This window comes from Bufo bufo, chromosome 1 (assembly GCF_905171765.1).
Source record: "Bufo bufo chromosome 1, aBufBuf1.1, whole genome shotgun sequence".
Classification (NCBI taxonomy): domain Eukaryota; kingdom Metazoa; phylum Chordata; class Amphibia; order Anura; family Bufonidae; genus Bufo; species Bufo bufo.
In genome coordinates, this window is record NC_053389.1 from 802,556,418 (window position 1) to 802,576,464 (window position 20,047).

The 20,047-nt window shown below is 44.5% G+C and overlaps 1 protein-coding gene across 1 annotated transcript in view; it reads right to left on the bottom strand.

The window, feature by feature from the left end:
- Nucleotides 1–17,026: 17,026 nt before the first annotated feature.
- Nucleotides 17,027–20,047, bottom strand: part of LOC120986516 (histidine N-acetyltransferase-like) — a 227,957-nt gene continuing 224,936 nt past the window's right edge. The window contains exon 4 of the mRNA XM_040415139.1: nt 17,027–17,830. Coding sequence (XP_040271073.1) covers nt 17,213–17,830 — 618 coding nt within the window. The 3' untranslated portion in view covers nt 17,027–17,212. The remainder of the gene's footprint in view (nt 17,831–20,047) is intronic.

Sequence of the window (20,047 nt, forward strand, 5' to 3'; positions counted from 1 at the left end):
TAAAAGAATAGGATATAGCAAAGAAAAGGTGGGAAAATGCATGCCAATCTATTCGCTATCAATGTGTACCGTTTTGCACCCAGAACTCAAGTTCCACAGGACAAACTGCACTTGTCAGTTCTTTGTGCTCTGATCTTCCAAAAGCTGACTTCTGCCTGGTTTTTGGTTCTGCTATCCCACTAGCTGCCAGCCAATGAGACATCCAACCGCCAATCCCGTCGTACTATGCCACAGTTGCCATACAGGTCTCGTCCACTAGAGACTTCTGGAGGCGAATCCACTGTGAGTAAACATTTAAGATTAGTTGGTGTGCCCATACATGATACAATCGCGATTGTATGTACAATCGGTAAAATAAAATTATCGATTTTGCGCGGGAAAGCAACTTAATTTGCTGCCACCACTCTTCGTATTGAATCGGGGCGAAGAGACCCCGGCTAGCTATTCCTAAAGGGAAGAAATGGTTTTTGCAACTTAGCTAACAAATCAACAATTTTTTTTAAATAAGACAATGCGGTAGTATGTCTCTTCTGAGGACAGAGTTCTTAGCATAGACCAAATAATCAGGTAACAAGGGCAAAACTGGAACTCTTAATTCGTTATTTTTATTATAAAAACTACTCACAGAAATATACATTAAAACTGACAGATAAATATACCTGCCAGTCGAACAGATTGGTTGGATAGAAATAAGTAAGAGATGAAAGGGAATAGAATGTCTGTAAGTTCAGAATTACCGTGGTAGAGTCCAGTAAAAGATAAAGTCTTTGCAAGGAATAATCCAAGATGGCAGGGTGCCCGTGTCCAGCGGGCGGTCGTGATGTTATTCGACTTCAGATGGTAGATGAAGGACCCCGACCTGAGTGGGTCGCTGTGTTTTACCCACTCTGTAGCTGGGAGTGGCTATGACACGCACAAGTCCAGCCTTAGGTAATTGGAACAGGGGGCAGTTCTTTCCCCAGATAGAGAAAATCTGGCAGAATCCTTGCTTTGCCAGTTTCTCAGTATCCGTAGGTCAAATTAAGAAATAGAATTCATATTTATAATCAGTAGAACTTTACGAATCATCTGATACCAAATATGACTGGAAGACAATACCGTGTGCCTGAGAACCTTTACATCTCGAAGCGGGAATCTCTGATTTTCTTGCAGATTTCCTGGAAGGTGTGTTAGAATAACCTCAACCATTTCGGAAGAGATTGTTCATTCCGTATTTTCCTAACCCATGAAATATGAGGAAAATATGGAAAAAATATGAAATCTATGGATTGGAGGTGACTTTCAGGTCATCTTCCCTCTTGTAACAACCAGCTGTGTAATAAGGATCTGTCATTCTTCTCTGAAGTTTCTGACCAGGCTTAGGGTGTCTGGACCCCTGCTGTGTCGGGCCGCTCAGACTATAGTGAGGGCACTTTTATGGGGTTTTGTCAAGACAATATTAGATTGATGGATGTATAACCCGGCATGGGGTTAGGAAGAATCTTTGGCAAGGATTTGCTAATTTACCTCTGCTCTGTGAGCTGTACCTGAAAGTTTTAACTTTTTGTGTGAATGAGAGGGCTCTTGTAACATAGTACATAACATAGTACATAAGGCCAAAAAAAGACATTTGTCCATCCAGTTCGGCCTGTTATCCTGCAAGTTGATCCAGAGGAAGACAAAAAAATAAAAAAAAAACTGTGATGTAGAAGCCAATTTTCCCCACTTTAGGGGAATAAAAAATTCCTTCCCGACTCCAATCAGGCAATCAGAATAACTCCCTGGATCAACGCCCCCTCTCTAGTTGTGATTTTTGTAATTTTAAAACCGGATGCATTCGCGATTTATTCGTATTGCCAAGATCACAAAGCATCACAGTAGGGTATCATTTTTGCGGGATGAGATAACGGTTTGATTGGTACAATTTTGGGGTGCATATGACTTTTTGATCGCTTGCTATTCCAGTTTTTGTGATGTAAGGTGAAGAAAAAAAACAATGCTTTTTTGACAGTTTTTTTTATGGTGTTCACCTGAGGGGTTAGGTCATGTGGTATTTTTATAGAGCAGGTAGTTACGGACGCGGTAATACCTAATATGTATACTTTTTATTTTTATTTTTTTACATTTAACACAAAAGCATTTTTGAAACAAAAAAAAATAAAAAATATCATGTTTTAGTGTCTCCATAGACTGAGAGCCATATATATATTTTTTTTGGGGGGCGATTGTCCTATGTAGGGGTTCATTTTTTGCGGGGTGAGGTGATGGTTAGATTGGTACTATAATTTTTTTTTGGGGGGGGGGGGCCATACTCTTTTTTGATTGCTAAGCGTTTCACTTTTAGTGATCTAAGATGACAAAAATGGCTTTTTTTGACACAGTTTTTATTTATTTATTTTTTTATGGTGTCTATCGGACGGGGTGGATAATGTGATATATTTATAGAGCCGGTTGTTCCAGATGCGGCGCTACCTAATATGTGTGTTTTTTCTTTTTTTTTCTATTTTTTTATTATAAAATCAGGGGAAAGGGGAGGGTTTTTTTTCTTTTTTTTAACTTGAAACTTTATTTTTTTTATTGAAAACACTTTTTCTTACTTTTAAAAAAAACTTTATTTCTGTCCCACTCTGGGACTTCAACTTTTGGGGGTCCGATTCCCTCTGCAATGCATTACAATACATCTGTATTGTAGCTGACAGGGTCCAGTGCAGGGTGTAGAGTAGGTTATAGAGATAGTTAGCTGAAATATATAATCCATATAGTTAGTGTTAGATAGTGTAGGTTATAGTGTGTGGCAGGAAAATAAATGTGCATGTGAGAGATTTCTATGCTGTCCATACTGTGAGACAGTGACAGGTCTCACGCGGGTTGGAGGCAAGGAAGGGGTGGATAGTGCGGTCCACGCCCTTATTCCCCCACAGGTGAGACCAGCTGGATGTAGTCAGGCTGGCATAAAGCACCTCCCAGGGTGTCAGAAGGGGGGGGGAGTGTGTTACCTGTAAACAGAGGCCTGGAGGCTCTGTCTGTGTGGTCTCAGCTGGGCAAGGCTGAGGGACCATGAGGCTGGGAGATAGCATGGAGTTGGGGGACGCAGCGACGCCTGGGAGTGTCGCAGGGCCATAGTCAGGCAGACTACTGAGCCCCCAATCCCCCACTAGAAACAGTGAACTAGAGACAGTGGGCGTACTGTGCTCTGTACAGCCAGGAGGCTGTGGGACATTGGCAGACAAAGCCGCACGAGTTCACAGGGTGTGAACTGTGACCTAGGTGAGTCAGAAAACTCTGTGTTAGTTAGAGCCTGGACGGGCGAGTGTTTATTATTTTATGTAGATGTCACATGTGTTAGGTGAAGCTGCGACTTCATGATGACCTGTATTGGTTGGAGTGTGTAAAATAAATGCACTGTTTAGACCTGAAACCTGGTGTCCTAAAGTCGTATCTGCGAGAATGACCCCCGGAGAAGAGCTAACCCCCCACAATACATACATGCTACAGAAATAGTGCTGTGATGTCACAACAATACTAAGTTCAACAATCAGTATTATGTTGTCAGACCTTATTAAAGGTGAAGTTGTATGTATTGCGCTAAAATATTCGAATCAATAGTGGCGATTTGCGCTATCTCGAAAACTTTGAAAAACTCTGCATATAAAGCTATTGTTATTACATGCATGGAATTTTAATCTAAAACCGTGCTGTGATGTACAATTACTTACCGTGATCAGGAGTTCTTCCCCACTATCTCAAAAGTTGATGCCAACCAGTTTCATCACTTATGTAGCGAATAGTGCTTGCGTATTTGGTGAAAGCGGGTATATATTAAACCCCTTAATCAGTATTTTTCACCTTAAGGACCAGACAGATTTTTGCTAATCTGACCTGTGTCACTTTATGTGGTGATCTCAGTAAAAGCGGTTTAAAGTTATTGTTTTCTCATCACATATTGTACTTCATGACAGTGGTAAATTTGAATCAAAATATTTCATTTTTCTTTATTAAAAAAAAAAAAAATACAAAATTTACCAAAAATTTTGAAAAATTCGCAACTTTACAAATTTCTATTTCTCTGCTTTTAAAACAGATAGTGATATCTCATATAAGAGTTATTACTTTATATTTCCCATATGTCTACTCCATGTTTTTGATTCTTTTGTGAATGCCATTTTATTTTTTGGGGACGGCTTATAAGTTTAGAAGCAAATCTTGAAATTTTTCAGAAGATTTCCAAAACCTACTTTTTAAAAAAGGACCAGTTCAGGTCTCAAGTCACTTTGTGATGCTTACATAATGGAAATCACCCAAAAATTACCCCATTTTAGAAACTACACCCCTGAAGGTATTAAAAACTGATTTTACAAACATTGTTAATAGAGTTGAGCGAACACCTGGATGTTCGGGTTCGAAAAGTTCGGCCGAACTTCCCGGAAATGTTCGGGTTCGGGATCCGAACCCGACCCGAACTTCGTCCCGAACCCCATTAAAGTCAATGGGGATCCGAACTTTTCGGCACTAAAAAGGCTGCAAAAAAGCCCAGGAAAGAGCTAGAGGGCTGCAATAGGCAGCAACATGTAGGTAAATCCCCTGCAAACAAATGTGGATAGGGAAATCAATTAAAATAAATAAAAATTAACCAATATCAATTGGAGAGAGGTCCCATAGCAGAGAATCTGGCTTCATGTCAGCAGAGAATCAGTCCTCATGTCATAGCAGAGAATCAGGCTTCACGTCACCCACCACTGGAACAGGCCATTGTCACACATTTAGGCCCCGGCACCCAGACAGAGGAGAGGTTCATTCAACTTTGGGTTGCCCCGCAATATAATGGTAAAATGAAAATAAAAATAGGATTGAATGAGGAAGTGCCCTGGAGTAGAATAATATATTGTTAAGGGGAGGTAGTTAATATCTAATCTGCACAAGGGATGGACAGGTCCTGTGGGATCCATGCCTGGTTCATTTTTATGAACGTCAGCTTGTCCACATTGGCTGTAGACAGGCGGCTGCGTTTGTCTGTAATGACGCCCCCTGCCGTGCTGAATACACGTTCAGACAAAACGCTGGCCGCCGGGCAGGCCAGCACCTCCAAGGCATAAAAGGCTAGCTCTGGCCACGTGGACAATTTGGAGACCCAGAAGTTGAATGGGGCCGAACCATCAGTCAGTACGTGAAGGGGTGTGCACAGGTACTGTTCCACCATGTTATTGAAATGTTGCCTCCTGCTAACACGTTCCGTATCAGGTGGTGGTGCAGTTAGCTGTGGCGTGGTGACAAAACTTTTCCACATCTCTGCCATGCTAACCCTGCCCTCAGAGGAGCTGGCCGTGACACAGCTGCGTTGGCGACCTCTTGCTCCTCCTCTGCCTTCGCCTTGGGCTTCCACTTGTTCCCCTGTGACATTTGGGAATGCTCTCAGTAGCGCATCTACCAACGTGCGCTTGTACTCGCGCAACTTACTATCACGCTCCAGTGCATGAAGTAAGGTGGGCACATTGTCTTTGTACCATGGATCCAGCGGGGTGGCAACCCAGTAGTCCGCACACGTTAAAATGTGGGCAACTCTGCTGTCGTTGCGCAGGCACTGCAGCATGTAGTCACTCATGTGTGCCAGGCTGCCCAGAGGTAAAGACAAGCTGTCCTCTGTGGGAGGCGTATCGTCATCGTCCTGCGTTTCCCCCCAGCCACGCACCAGTGATGGGCCCGAGCTGCGTTGGGTGCCAGCCCGCTGTGAACATGCTTCATCCTCATCCTCCTCCACCTCCTCCTCATCCTCGTCCTCCTCCAGTAGTGGGCCCTGTCTGGCCACATTTGTACCTGGCCTCTGGTGTTGCAAAAAACCTCCCTCTGAGTCACTTCGAAGAGACTGGCCTGAAAGTGCTAAAAATGACCCCTCTTCCTCCTCTTCCATCATCGCCCTAAGTGTTTTCTCAAGGAGACATAGAAGTGGTATTGTAACGCTGATAATGGCGTCATCGCCACTGGCCATGTTGGTGGAGTACTTGAAACAGCGCAACAGGGCACACAGGTCTCGCATGGAGGCCCAGTCATTGGTGGTGAAGTGGGGCTGTTCCGCAGTGCGACTGACCCGTGCATGCTGCAGCTGAAACTCCACTATGGCCTGCTGCTGCTCGCACAGTCTGTCCAGCATATGCAAGGTGGAGTTCCACCTGGTGGGCACGTCGCATATGAGGCGGTGAGCGGGAAGGCCGAAGTTACGCTGTAGCGCAGACAGGCGAGCAGCGGCAGGATGTGAACGCCGGAAGCGCGAACAGACGGCCCGCACTTTATGCAGCAGCTCTGACATGTCGGGGTAGTTGTGAATGAACTTCTGCACCACCAAATTCAGCACACGCGCCAGGCAAGGGATGTGCGTCAAACCGGCTAGTCCCAGAGCTGCAACGAGATTTTGCCCATTATCGCACACCACCAGGCCGGGCTTGAGGCTCACCGGCAGCAACCACTCGTCGGTCTGTTGTTCTATACCCCGGCACAACTCCTGTGCGGTGTGGGGCCTGTCCCCCAAACATATGAGTTTCAGAACGGCCTGCTGACGTTTACCCAGGGCTGTGCTGAAGTTGGTGGTGAAGGTGTGTGGCTGACTGGATGAGCAGGTGGAAGAAGAGGAGGAGGAAGCTGAGTAGGAGGAGGAGGAGACAGGAGGCAAAAAATGTTGCCCTGCGATCCTTGGCGGCGGAAGGACATGCGCCAAACAGCTCTCCGCCTGGGGCCCAGCCGCCACTACATTTACCCAGTGTGCAGTTAGGGAGATATAGCGTCCCTGGCCGTGCTTACTGGTCCACGTATCTGTGGTTAGGTGGACTTTGCCACAGATGGCGTTGCGCAGTGCACACTTGATTTTATCGGATACTTGGTTGTGCAGGGAAGGCACGGCTCTCTTGGAGAAGTAGTGCCGGCTGGGAACAACATACTGTGGGACAGAAAGCAACATGAGCTGTTTGAAGCTGTCTGTGTCCACCAGCCTAAATGACAGCATTTCATAGGCCAGTAGTTTAGAAATGCTGGCATTCAGGGCCAGGGATAGAGGGTGGCTAGGTGGGAATTTACGCTTTCTCTCAAATGTTTGTGAGATGGAGAGCTGAACGCTGCCGTGTGACATGGTTGAGATGCTTGGTGACGCAGGAGGTGGTGTTGGTGGTACATCCCATGTTTGCTGGGCGGCAGGTGCCAACGTTCCTCCAGAGGCGGAGGAAGAGGCCGAGGCGGCAGCAGCAGCAGAAAAGGCCGAGGCGGCAGCAGCAGAAGAGGTAACAGGGGGAGCCTAAATTACTTCCTTGTTTTTAAGGTGTTTACTCCACTGCAGTTCATGCTTTGCATGCAGGTGCCTGGTCATGCAGGTTGTGCTAAGGTTCAGAACGTTAATGCCTCGCTTCAGGCTCTGATGGCACAGCGTGCAAACCACTCGGGTCTTGTCGTCAGCACATTGTTTGAAGAAGTGCCATGCCAGGGAACTCCTTGAAGCTGCCTTTGGGGTGCTCGCTCCCAGATGGCGGCGGTCAGTAGCAGGCAGAGTCTCTTAGCGGCGGGTGTTCTGCTTTTGCCCACTGCTCCCTCTTTGGCTACGCTGTTGGCTCGGTCTCACCACTGCCTCTTCCTCCGAACTGTGAAAGTCAGTGGCACGACCTTCATTCCATGTGGGGTCTAGGACCTCATCGTCCCCTGCATCGTCTTCCACCCAGTCTTGATCCCTGACCTCCTGTTCAGTCTGCACACTGCAGAAAGACGCAGCAGTTGGCACCTGTGTTTCGTCATCATCAGAGACATGCTGAGGTGGTATTCCCATGTCCTCATCATCAGGAAACATAAGTGGTTGTGCGTTAGTGCATTCTATCTCTTCCACCCCTGGGGAAGGGCTAGGTGGATGCCCTTGGGAAACCCTGTCAGCAGAGTCTTCAAACAGCATAAGAGACTGCTGCATAACTTGAGGCTCAGACAGTTTCCCTGATATGCATGGGGGTGATGTGACAGACTGATGGGCTTGGTTTTCATGCGCCATCTGTGCGCTTTCTGCAGAAGACTGGGTGGGAGATAATGTGAACGTGCTGGATGCACTGTCGGCCACCCAATTGACTAATGCCTGTACCTGCTCAGGCCTTACCATCCTTAGAACGGCATTGGGCCCCACCAAATATCCCTGTAAATTCTGGCGGCTACTGGGACCTGAGGTAGTTGGTACACTAGGACGTGTGGCTGTGGCAGAACGGCCACGTCCTCTCCCAGCACCAGAGGGTCCACTAACACCACCACGACCATGTCCACGTCCGCGTCCCTTACTAGATGTTTTCCTCATTGTTACCGTTCACCACAATAAGAAAAATATTATTCGGGCCAATGTATTGAATTCAAAATTCAGGCCTTTTTTTTTTTTACAGACACCTAACACTGTCTGGCTATCTACTTAGGTACCGTATTACACTAATACAGGCACAACAGTAATGACAGATTTAGCTGAATATAAATTTGAGGCCTATTATTTAGGCGCTGGGTGACAGGTATACGTTTACGGACAGAATTAGACTTGGATCTGCACTGTAGCGTGTGTGTGAAGTTCTTGAGAATGACCCTATCAGCACCTTGAATCTAAATCTACCCTTTTAGGGATAGATTTAAAGTAGGCCTGATACAGCAGAAACCACTAATTTTGAGAATTGCAAAATTGGGAATTGTTTTTCAACCCAGAACAAAAACTGTGCTTTGTTGGACATTAAATAACTTGACCAGCTAAAACAGTAATGACAGATTTGGATGAATATAAATGTGAGGCCTATTTTTTAGGCACTGGGTGACAGGCTCAACTTGCCCCTGAGCAGTATATGGCCAAAAAATAACCACGCTATTGATGGTTAAATGCACTTGGGTGACACAGGCTCAGCCTGCACCAGATGTAGTATATGGCCAAAAAATAACCACACTATTGATGGTTAAATGCACTTGATGACAGCTTGACCCTGATGTAGGATATAGCAAAAAATAACCACACTATTGATGGTTAAATGTACTTGGTGGTAGCTTGTGCTGGCGCACCACAAGCCACAAAATGGCCGCCGATCACCCCAGAAAAAAGTGACTGAAAAACGCTCTGGGCAGCCTAAAAACACTGAGCAATTGAATAGCAGCACTTCAATGATCCACAGCTGTAGATCGATCACTGAATGAAGTCTTTTGGAGGAGTTAATCACTGCCTAATCTCGCCCTAACGTCACAGCTGCAACCTCTCCCTACATTTGTATCAGCAGAGTGACGTGCAGCGCTACGTGACCCAAGCTTATATAGAGGCTGGGTCACATGCTGCACTGGCCAATCACAGCCAGGCCAATAGTAGGCAAGGCTGTGATGGCCTCTTGGGGCAAGTAGTATGACGCTTGTTGATTGGCTGCTTTGCAGCCTTTCAAAAAGCGGCAAGAAAGCGCAGAACACCGAACCCGGACTTTTATGAAAATGTTCAGGTTCGGGTCCGTGTCACAGACACCTCAAAATTCAGTACGAACCCGAACTATACAGTTCGGGTTCGCGAATCCCTAATTGTTAACCCTTTAGGTGTTCCACAAGAATTAAATGGAGATGAAATTTCCGAATTTCACTTTTTTGGCAGATTTTCCATTTTAATCATTTTCTTTCCGCTAACAAAGCAAAGGTTAACAGCCAAATAAAACTCAATAGTTATTGCCCTTATTCTGTAGTTTACAGAAACACCCCATATGTGGTCGTAAATAGCTGTACGGTCAGGACGCAGACGGAAAGGAATGCCATATGGTTTTTGGGGGGCAGATTTTACCGGGATAATTTTTACTTGCCATGTCACATTTGAAGACCCCCTTTTGCACCCCTAGAGTAGAAACTACAAAAAAAGTGACCCCATTTTGGAAACTACGGGATAAGATGGCAGTTTTGTTGGTACTATTTTAGGGTACAGATGAATTTTGGTTGCTCTATATTACACTTTTTATGAGGCAAGGTAACAAAAAATAGCCGTTTTGGCACTTTAATTTTATTTACAACATTCATCTGACAAGTTAGATTATGCGCCATTTTTATAGAGCATGTTGTTATGGACGCAACAATACCAAATATTTGTGTTTCCATATTCTGAAAGCCATATTTTTTTATTTTTTGGGTGACTGTCTTATGTAGGGGCTCATTTTTTTCAGTATCAGATGACGGTTTGATTGGTACTAATTTGGGGTGCGTATGACTGTTTGATCGCTTGCAATTACACTTTTTGTGATGTAAAGTGACAAAATGGCTTTTTGATACCATTTTTATTAGATTTTTTTTACGGTGTTCACCTGAGGGGTTAGGTCATGTGGTATTTTTATAGAGCAGGCTGTTACAGATGTGGCGATACCCAATATGTATGCTTTTTAAAATAATTTTTTACATTTAACACAATACAAGCATTTAAAAAAAAAAATCAAATATAATGTTTTAGTGTCTGTCTGAGAGCCATAGTTTTTTTTTTATTTGCGGGATGAGGTTGACAGATTGGTACTATTTTTTGGGGCATATGCCTTTTTGATTGCTTGGTATTGCACTTTTAGCGATGTATGGTGACAAAAATGGCTTTTGACAGTTTTTTTTTTTTTTTTAACGGTATCTATCAGACGGGATGGATCAGTTGATATTTTTATTTTTTATTATAAAATCAGGTGAATGGGGATTTTTTTTTTCTTTTTTAAACTTTATTTTATTGAAAACACTGTTTTACTTTTTTATTTATTTTAAAAACTTTATTTCTGTCCCACTCTGGGACTTCCAACTTTTGGGGGTATGATCCCCTCTGCAATGCTTTACAATACATCTGTATTGTAATGCATTGCCTGTTCGTGTACTACAGTGAGTAGTACACAAACAGGTTGCCTAGGAGACCCAGCCTGAGGCTGGATCTCCTCGGCACCCGTAGAAGGCAGGTCCCGATGCCGTGCAAGGCATCGGGCTGCCTTCTGACACATCGAGTCCCCGCCACAGCAGTGCGGGGACTCCATGCGCTCCTTCACCCGCCGCAAACCACTTCTACGTCGCGGTTAGCGATACTGGCGGATACAGCAGGGGCCCGGCTACCAGGGACTGCCGAACCCCTGCAGTAATCGGGTGCTCGTTCCGGCAATGCATCCCCTGCCATACATGCACAGCGTTTTGCGTTAAGGGGTTAAAAACCATACAATGCGATTTCCTGAATTTTTTTTTTTTCTCAGAGTGGGAATGCACCTACAATGCGAATTTCAGACCCCTCCATGATTTCTAAGTGGGAGAACTTGCAAAATCGCAGGGTGGTCAAATACTTCTGTTCCTCACTGTTTATCAAACCCTTTAATCAGTATTTTGTGGAAACAGGTATATCGCAGCCCTCAATCAATATTTGGTGGAAGCAGGCATATCAAACTTAGGCCTCATGCACACGACCATTTTTTTTTGCGGTCCGCAAAAACGGGGTCCATACGTCCGTGATTCGTGTCTGTTTTTTCTTCCGTGGGTCTTCCTTGATTTTTGGAGGATCCACGGACATGAAGGAAAAAGTCGTTTTGGTGTCCGCCTGGCCGTGCGGAGCCAAACGGATCCGTCCTGACTTACAATGCAAGTCAATGGGGACGGATCTGTTTGACGTTGACACAATATGGTGCAATTGCAAACGGATCCGTCCCCTATTGACTTTCAGTGTAAAGTCAGGAGTCCCTATTATACCATCGGAGTTTTCTCCAATCCGATAGTATATTTTAACTTGAAGCGTCCCCATCACCATGGGAACGCCTCCATGTTAAAATATACCATCGGATTTGAGTTATATCGTTAAAACTCATATCCAACAGTATATTCTTACACAAAGGTGTTCCCATAGCGATGGGGACGCTTCAAGTTAGAATATACAAAGAACTTTGTACATGACTGCCCCCTGCTGCCTGGCAGCACCCGATCTCTTACAGGGGGCTGTGATCCGCACAATTAACCCGTCAGGTGCCACACCTGAGGGGTTAATTGTGCGTATCATAGCCCCCTGTAAGAGATCAGGTGCTGCCAGGCAGGAGGAGGCACACCCCCCTCCCTCCCCTGTATTACATTCATTGGTGGCCAGTGCGGCCCCCCCTCCTAATTAAACCCCCCCCCCCCTTGGTTAGTTTTAATAGCGGTCTGCAACCAGCGCAGGATAAATGTCTGCATTTATCCTGCATATAAATGTATATATATTGTTTGATACCTCCATTTGCAATATAACACACAAAAAAACTAACATGAGCAAAAGCTGTTCCCTTAGACAAAATACAGTCCAAAACAAATATGTGCGGCGCATTGCTTATAGCACAGACCTTTCACTTACCAGTAGGAGGAGCGCCCGGCCAGTCACAGACATCGCAGGTAAGTATAATGCTTCTAAAATTGCTAAGTAACCATGGCAGCCAGGACTGCAATAGCGTCCTGGTTACCAATCAGAGTCCCAGCGATTAATTGTGCGGATCGCAGCCCCCTGTAAGAGATTGGGTGCTGCCAGGCAGCAGTCATGTACACAGTTCGTAGTATAGTCTAACTTGAAGCATCCCCATCACTATGGGAACGCCTCTGTGTTAGAATATACTGTCGGATCTGAGTTTTGACTAAGTGAAAACTCAGCTCTGAAAAAGCTTTTATGCAGACTGATCTGCGGATCCGTCTGTGTGAAAGTAGCCTACGGCCACGGACGTCTATCTTGTGTGCATCCGTGTTTTTTCATGGACCCATTGACTTGAATGGGTCCGTGAACCGTTGTCCGTCAAAAAAATAGGACAGGTCATATTTTTTTGACGGACAGGAAACACGGATCACGGCTGCGGATGAACAACGGTGCATTTTCCGAGTTGTCAATGGGTCCGCAGAAAATCACGGAACAACAGACACGGATGCACACAACGGTCGTGTGCATGAGGCCTTAATCAGTTTTTTGGGGGGCAACAGGTATAATCACACCCATTGCAATTAGTTCTTCCAGTAGCATGTCAATTTTGTGTAGCTGCAGTATCGCAGCAGAACCGCACACAACTGCTGCACAATACAAATGCACTAATATACTTTCTATGTTATAAAGTATATTATAAAGATATCACACCTATCGATAACACATCTATACCAGTCCTTGAGGACTTTTGTGGCCCTATTACTTAACATTTGGTGTCCTGAACAGCCTGTCCCTACTCCAAAAAAACTACCTCTCCCTACACTGGCAAAACACAATCTAAAATGGCTGCCAGATCGGGTTCTTTTATAGGGTGGGGGTATGTCCATGTGCTAAAACCTTTCAATTGGCTGTCCTGTCCTACCTGATGGATGTGTCATGGATCAAAGTTCTGCACAATGCAAAAAAATATCACGCTGGCGGACATAGTCATATGTTCGCATGTTCTGCGAATCGCAAACGTGCAAAGTTCACCGCGAAACGACTGCCAGGCGAACCCCAATGCCATCTCTAATGCTGACCAAGTGAAGGAGGACACAGACCGGATCCGGTTTTTGTGGGTTATTGTTCTGACTGATCAGAGGAAGGGCAAAATAATCAGTGATGTCAACTCAAATTTACTGCCGACACCCTCAGGGAGGCTCTTCTTGTATAAGCGTTTAATAGAACAGAACAGGTTCTGTTGACTCTATGTGGAATCAGCTAATGACGACGTAAAAGGAGTGCGCTTCTTCTTTGCGCCAACATCGACCTGTAAGGCTCATGCTTGAGTTATTTGGTCAGTTTTTGCCCCGTGACTCCCAAAATAAGTTAAGTGTGCAGTGATTCTAAGAGCGACGCCTGTCATCTGCATGCCTTGTAGCTGTTGGGTACCCACAGACAAATTCTCATGGAGGAGGAAGTGAAGGAGGAGGATGAGGAGCTACCACTAGAGGAGGTGGAAGAGCAGGAGGAGGAGTTGGTGGTGCAGAAGGACAAGGCCGATAAGGAAGACATTGTCCATGATGAACAATCATCGCAGTGGTGGGCATTGCTAACTGTATGCTTGCACGTCCTTAATAGGATAGAGCAGTTTTCTTCATGTGTCGCACCAGGCTGATGCAAATGGAGATATACTGCCTGAACACCCAGGTTCAGACCTACCAAGACTCTGGCACATACCATGTTCCCCGACCCCATGGCCAGCAGATTATAACAGTGGCCAGTACTGGCTGCTTTACTGTCTTGTCCAGTCTCCAGGGTCATCTCAGAGTGTATTCAGCACAGAAGGTGGCATCATCACTCCCAAACAGACAAAATTGTCCTCCACAAGCGTAGAAAACATCACTTTTGTCATAATGAACCTGCATGGATCAGTTAGGATTTTCACACACATTTGATTGAAGCCAATGCATAGATCTGCCATTGCTGACGGTGGCTATTTATCGCCAGCCTAATCATGCCACTGCCTGCCATAATGTTACATACTGTATGGCTGCTGCTAATCCCCCTTCTGCCACTACCATTACCCCTACACACCAACTACTCCTCCTATACAGCCACACTCACAACTACTTCCTTGTCTGTCCCATGCTGTGCAGCTACGGCTGCTATTACTCCTAAACACCATAGCCTTTCTACATCCATGCTGTACTGCTGCTGTTCCCAAATAAATAAAAAATATATTTTTTGAGGCTCATTTAGAACAAGCACCGGCCTCTACATAACTTCAGCAGATCCACCGTTGCATCTAAATCTACGTCAGGTCTTTTGCTGGTGTAAAATTAGATCATTTTCTACACCTAAAACAATTGTACAAAATGACTAGATGGACCTGCTGGCCCATCCCCTTTTTTTAGACCTGGCGTGAGAAAAAGTTGCAGATTGCGGCGCAAATGACCTTTGCACTGCAATCTGTGCTAGAAACACCCCTAATAGACATATTTCTGGTTAGTAAATGACCCCGTGTGTATTTAAGCACCATCTGCTCCCAATATGGGAAATTTTTGGAATGTTTAAAAGGGGTTTTCCAGGATTAATATTGAAAACCTAGCAACTCAATTGGTTACAAAACTTTGTTTTAATGCTGTACGTCCGAAGTTGTGCACGACTTTGGTGAACGTCGGCCTTCGATTCTATGACTTGAATTATTATTAAAGCAGGAATCCAAAGTCAGAGGTACCAACCTCTCCTTCTCTTTAACCAGCTGATTGATGGGGGTCCCAAGTGTCAGACCCCCACCAATCTGATATTCATGACCTATCCTGAGGAGAAGTCATTAAAATCCAGGAAAACCCCTTTAGTTTAAAAAAGCATAACAAATGTGATGGTGCAGTGTGTTAGTTAACATCAACTAATAGACAGAGAAACATAGTGGTAAGGTGCAGGGTACCGCATTGGATGGCAGAGACAGGTCACTGAGGTTCCTGGCCTCGGTGAAGTAAGAGACGAGTTTTGTGTGTTAACAGCAGAGGCTGTTGACACTTTTAATACTGAGTATGGCTGCAAAGCCAATCCGAGCCGACTTTTATTGGGAGTAGGTAAAGAGTTGGGTGGGTGCCTACTCCCCACGTTCCAGAATCAGTTTTTGGAGCTGGGATTTAAATTCCCAGGCAGCAACCTCAGCTATGAGAAGGAAAGGAAAAAAAAAAAAAAAAATTTATATATATATATATATATATATATATATATATTTTAATATTATATTTATTAATATTAGTCCTAGGAGACCTCAGTGTCATACCAATCAGGCCAGTTGGAGCATTTTTGATTGGGGTAGAAGTCAGACATGAATTGAACTTTGACCAATTAAGTCAAAATCGGACTCAGAATTTCAACAAATGAGCTCATCCCCATTTGCCAATGATATTCCCAAAATATATATTTTTTTAAACAGTTTTTATTAGGTTTTAATCAGGAAACCATAAGTTGTACAGCCAGCACAACAAATAGATTTTTTGTATTTTTATAGTTGTGGAATCCTCGGCTCATTCAGGAGGACCAAGGCTGCGCACCCACCATGCAGCTTCCTCGATCCCCAATATGGATAGCTGTTTAATACATTAGCATCAGGTATCCGTTTAAAACAGCAGGCTCCTGGCAGCTATGGTGCTCGCAAGTGGGTGCCATCTTTAAATACCCACTCCCAAGGTATATTTACGTTGGGTGGTCGGGAGGAGGTCAAGTGCATCACTCAACTAAATCTGCTACTGTATCACAAATAGCTTGTTCCATTTGTAATATTGGAGTGTTTTTATTTGGTAGATGCACTTTTGGGCGCCCAGGCACTAGATCTGGGATTACTACCCTGTAACCTCCATGGAAGGAGAAAACTTATGTGCCACCAGTTGTCACCCGCTTCTCTTCCTTGTTTTGGCCAACAGCACAATAGAGGTTAAACACCGATTCTCCTAATCTGTAGGATTTTTGGATGAAAGAATGGAAGACAGATTCATAGGAATCAAGGTTTTGAAAAACTTAGCACTGCATTTTAACAAACCTATAGGTGCCTTTCACACAAAGAAAACGAATTGGCTCAGGATACAATCAGTGAAATTTGCACCATTTTGCAAGCAATTCAGTTAGTTTGGTCTGCGATTGTATTTTGATGCATTTTTCAACCACATGTTAAAAAAAAAAACAAAAAAAAAAAAACGCACACCTCTGAAAGTTTAGGGCTCTTCCACACGGATCCGTCCTGCCGCTATTTCGCCGTGCCGCCGCTCTGTCCCCATTGACTATAATGGGGATGGGGGCGGAGCTCCGGCGCAGCACGGCGAAAGCCGCCGGACTAAAAAGTCGGACATGCAGGACTTTAGTCCAGCGGCTTTCGCCGTGCACCGCCGTGCTGCGACAGAGCTCCGCCCCCGTCCCCATTATAGTCAATGGGGACGGAGCGGCGGTCCGGCGAAATAGCGGCAGGACGGATCCGACATGGTGAACAGCATGTCGGATCCGTCCTGCCGCAAGTGTGAAAGAGCCCTTACAAACATATCTTACCAACCATCAGTGAAAAACGCATTGCATCAGGACTTGCATGAGGATGCAAGGCGTTTTTTCACTGAAGCCCTATTCACTTCTATGGGGCCAGGGCTGCGTGGGAAAAAAAAAACAAAAAAAACAAAAAAAACAAAAAAAAAAAACTCATGAACACAGACCCAGTGAACTAAAAGGGTCAGGATTCAGTGTGGGTGCTATGGTTCACGTAGCGCATAGCACCAGTGCGGAAAACCAGCTCGTGTGAAAGAGGCCATAGAAATGGGGTCTTTGGACAGATTCTTAAATGCAAAATAAGAGCTTGCAGAGACTAGGAAGTGGAATTCAATCAAGCTTGGTCTCCCTTTCAAAAATATTCTGCTCCCTCAAAAAATAGAATATACTCAACCCTTCACACAGTTGGACAAGCTCAGTCCGGAGACTCTCCTCTGCATATAGTATAAATAGTACACCACTCCCTGCCGGCAATCCTTTTACTCCGATTTTCAACTGCTCTAGAACATGGACCTTAGCACAAGATGGATCATTTCCAAACAGGTCGATATCTATATAGTATACTTTGTCTGCAATAGGCACTAGAAATGGTTGAGAACCAAGGCTAAGAAACCCTTCTGGAGAGGCATGGGAGCCATCACTGCCAGGTTTGACCTTGAAAGAAGATGCAGAGTCACTAGAATCCTCAGGATGTGAATATATCCAGACAATCTCTCGTTTCAGTAGAAGATCTAGGTTGGACTTCTGAGCAGCAATAGGAAACCAACCTTGAACTAGCATTCCACCGGGAAGCAATTGTTCTTTTGTCTTGGACTCAAGGAATCTGAGAATTTCCTCTGGTCCCAGAACAGATAGCTTTTTGGATCTGTCTTCATTATTCACGCGAGACTCCAGTAACCCGAGTTTTGCTTCCAACTGGTCAGCAGTAACAAGTACAGGTATCACTGCCTAATGGGGAACACAATGAACATAGGAGACAGGTTCAGATTCAAAAGATTCAATGCAATACATAGATGAATTGTTATAAAAGTAGAAGAGGAACAAGGTTAGTTCTGAGCGAATCAAAGTGGACTTCAATCCAAATGTCAAGGAAAATTCAATTTGCTGCAAAGCCAATATTCCTCGTGCTTCATGGTAACAAAGCAATTTTCTCTGAAGTGGCATTAAAAATAAAAATCATACTGAACTCATCCATTTGAGAGTGAAGAGGCTGCCGCAGCCATCTTGCTTGAAGTTCCAGCGCAAAATCTTGTGCGCGGTGACGCATGACATCACCCGCCGCATGAGATTTTGTGCTGGATCTTCAAACAGATGGCCAGGATGGCCTTTTTATGCTCAAATGGATAAGGCAAGTACAATTTTTTTTATTTTTTTAACTGATCAACCCCTGTAAGACCTTAATATTCATCTCAGATGCCACAATCAGCAATGAACCTGGCATCTGAGGGTTGAATGACAGGTGGTGGAACAATAGCCATCCCCAGTAGTCATTGCGCCCGGTTAACACATTATGTCTGGAGTAAGGCCTCATGCACACGACCGTAGTTATGGTCCGCATCTGTGTTGCAATTTTTGCTGCTCGGATGCGGACCCATTCACTTAAATGGGGCCACAAAAGAAGCAGACCGCACTCCCGTCTGCTGTCCGCATCAGTTGCTCCGTTCAGAGGCCCCGCAAAAATAAAAATATAGCATGTCCTACTCGTCCGTTTTGCGGACAAGAATAGGCATGTCTACAATGGGCCGCCCATTCTGTTCCGCAAATTGCAGAAGGCACACAGTCTGCTTAGTTTTTTTGCGTATCCGCGGTTTGCGGACCGCAAAAAACAGCATGGTCGTGTGCATGAGGCCTAAGGTAACAGAGTTCACTGGAAGCAGACAGAAATTCTAGAAAGACCAGAATGGAAGCAAAGAGTTGTAGACAAGCAGGGCGAGAACCAGGAGAGACAGATCGTGCCTAAACAGCAGATTGGTTGATGCAGAAACTTGACACGGTCAGAATAGCAGGAGAATCAGAAGCCAAATCAAGAAACAAGGGGTTAAATCAAGAAAACAAGCCAACGTAGGTACACTGTGCTGACAAGCAGATCTTCAGTTCGGACAAAGCATAGAAGTACAAAAAGAGCCACTTTATGCAATCACAGAAAACTGGCAATGATTAACTGACTTAAATCCTCCACCTAGCTCTGGGTTTGTATGCTGAGCCAGGAACCATGCACATAATGGCTTGCTAAACTAGTCCTGACAGAAACTCCATCTTTTGTACAAGCCATGGAAAACCACCTCTTCTTGAACGTTGTCGGAGTGTCATTTATGATGCAGGCAGCTCTTCTCAGAATCCTCCAATGAACCTACCAAGAGTGCAGCTCCACGCCCAATACTCATTCTTCTCCACTAGTGTTGAGCGCGAATACTCGAATATCGCAACTTAACGAATATATAGCACTATATTCGCGATATGGAATATTTGTAACGTCTTAACATCTGAAAACATGATTCCTCCCTGCTTCTTTCTTGTGGGTCAATTAGTCATTGGCCAACAAGCAACTTAAGCAGGAAGGAATCATGTTTTCATATGAAAAATAAAATGCCGAACATTCACATTTTTATTTCAATCTGTACAGTCGTTCGCATACTCCTCCCCAACAAGTGTCCCCGTCACCATGGGAATGCCTGTGGGTTAGAAAATACCATCGGATCCGAGTTCATGAAAACTCAGATCCGATGGCATTTTCTAACCCACAGGCGTTCCCATGGTGACAGGGATGCTTGTCGGGGGAGGAGTATGCGAAACGACCTTACAGATTGAATATTCTAAATAGTCGCTATATCTTAGTTTTTTAGAATATTCGTCATTCTAATTTAGAATATGACGAACATTCTAAAAACAAAAAAAACAATGTTATAGCAATATAGCGAATATTCGTAAAATACACATATTACCCATAGCTAACAAATAGGAAAGTTGCCTTATACAGTTAAGAAAATCACAATACGTGAATAATCAAATCACATATTATTCGTGATATAGAATGACAAATATTAGATTTTCGACGAATATTCACGAAATATCGCAAAATCAAATATTGCACCTCCCGCTCATCACTATTCTCCACCTACTTAGCACAATTTAGCCTGATGGCCATTACACTATCATTCCCTGCCC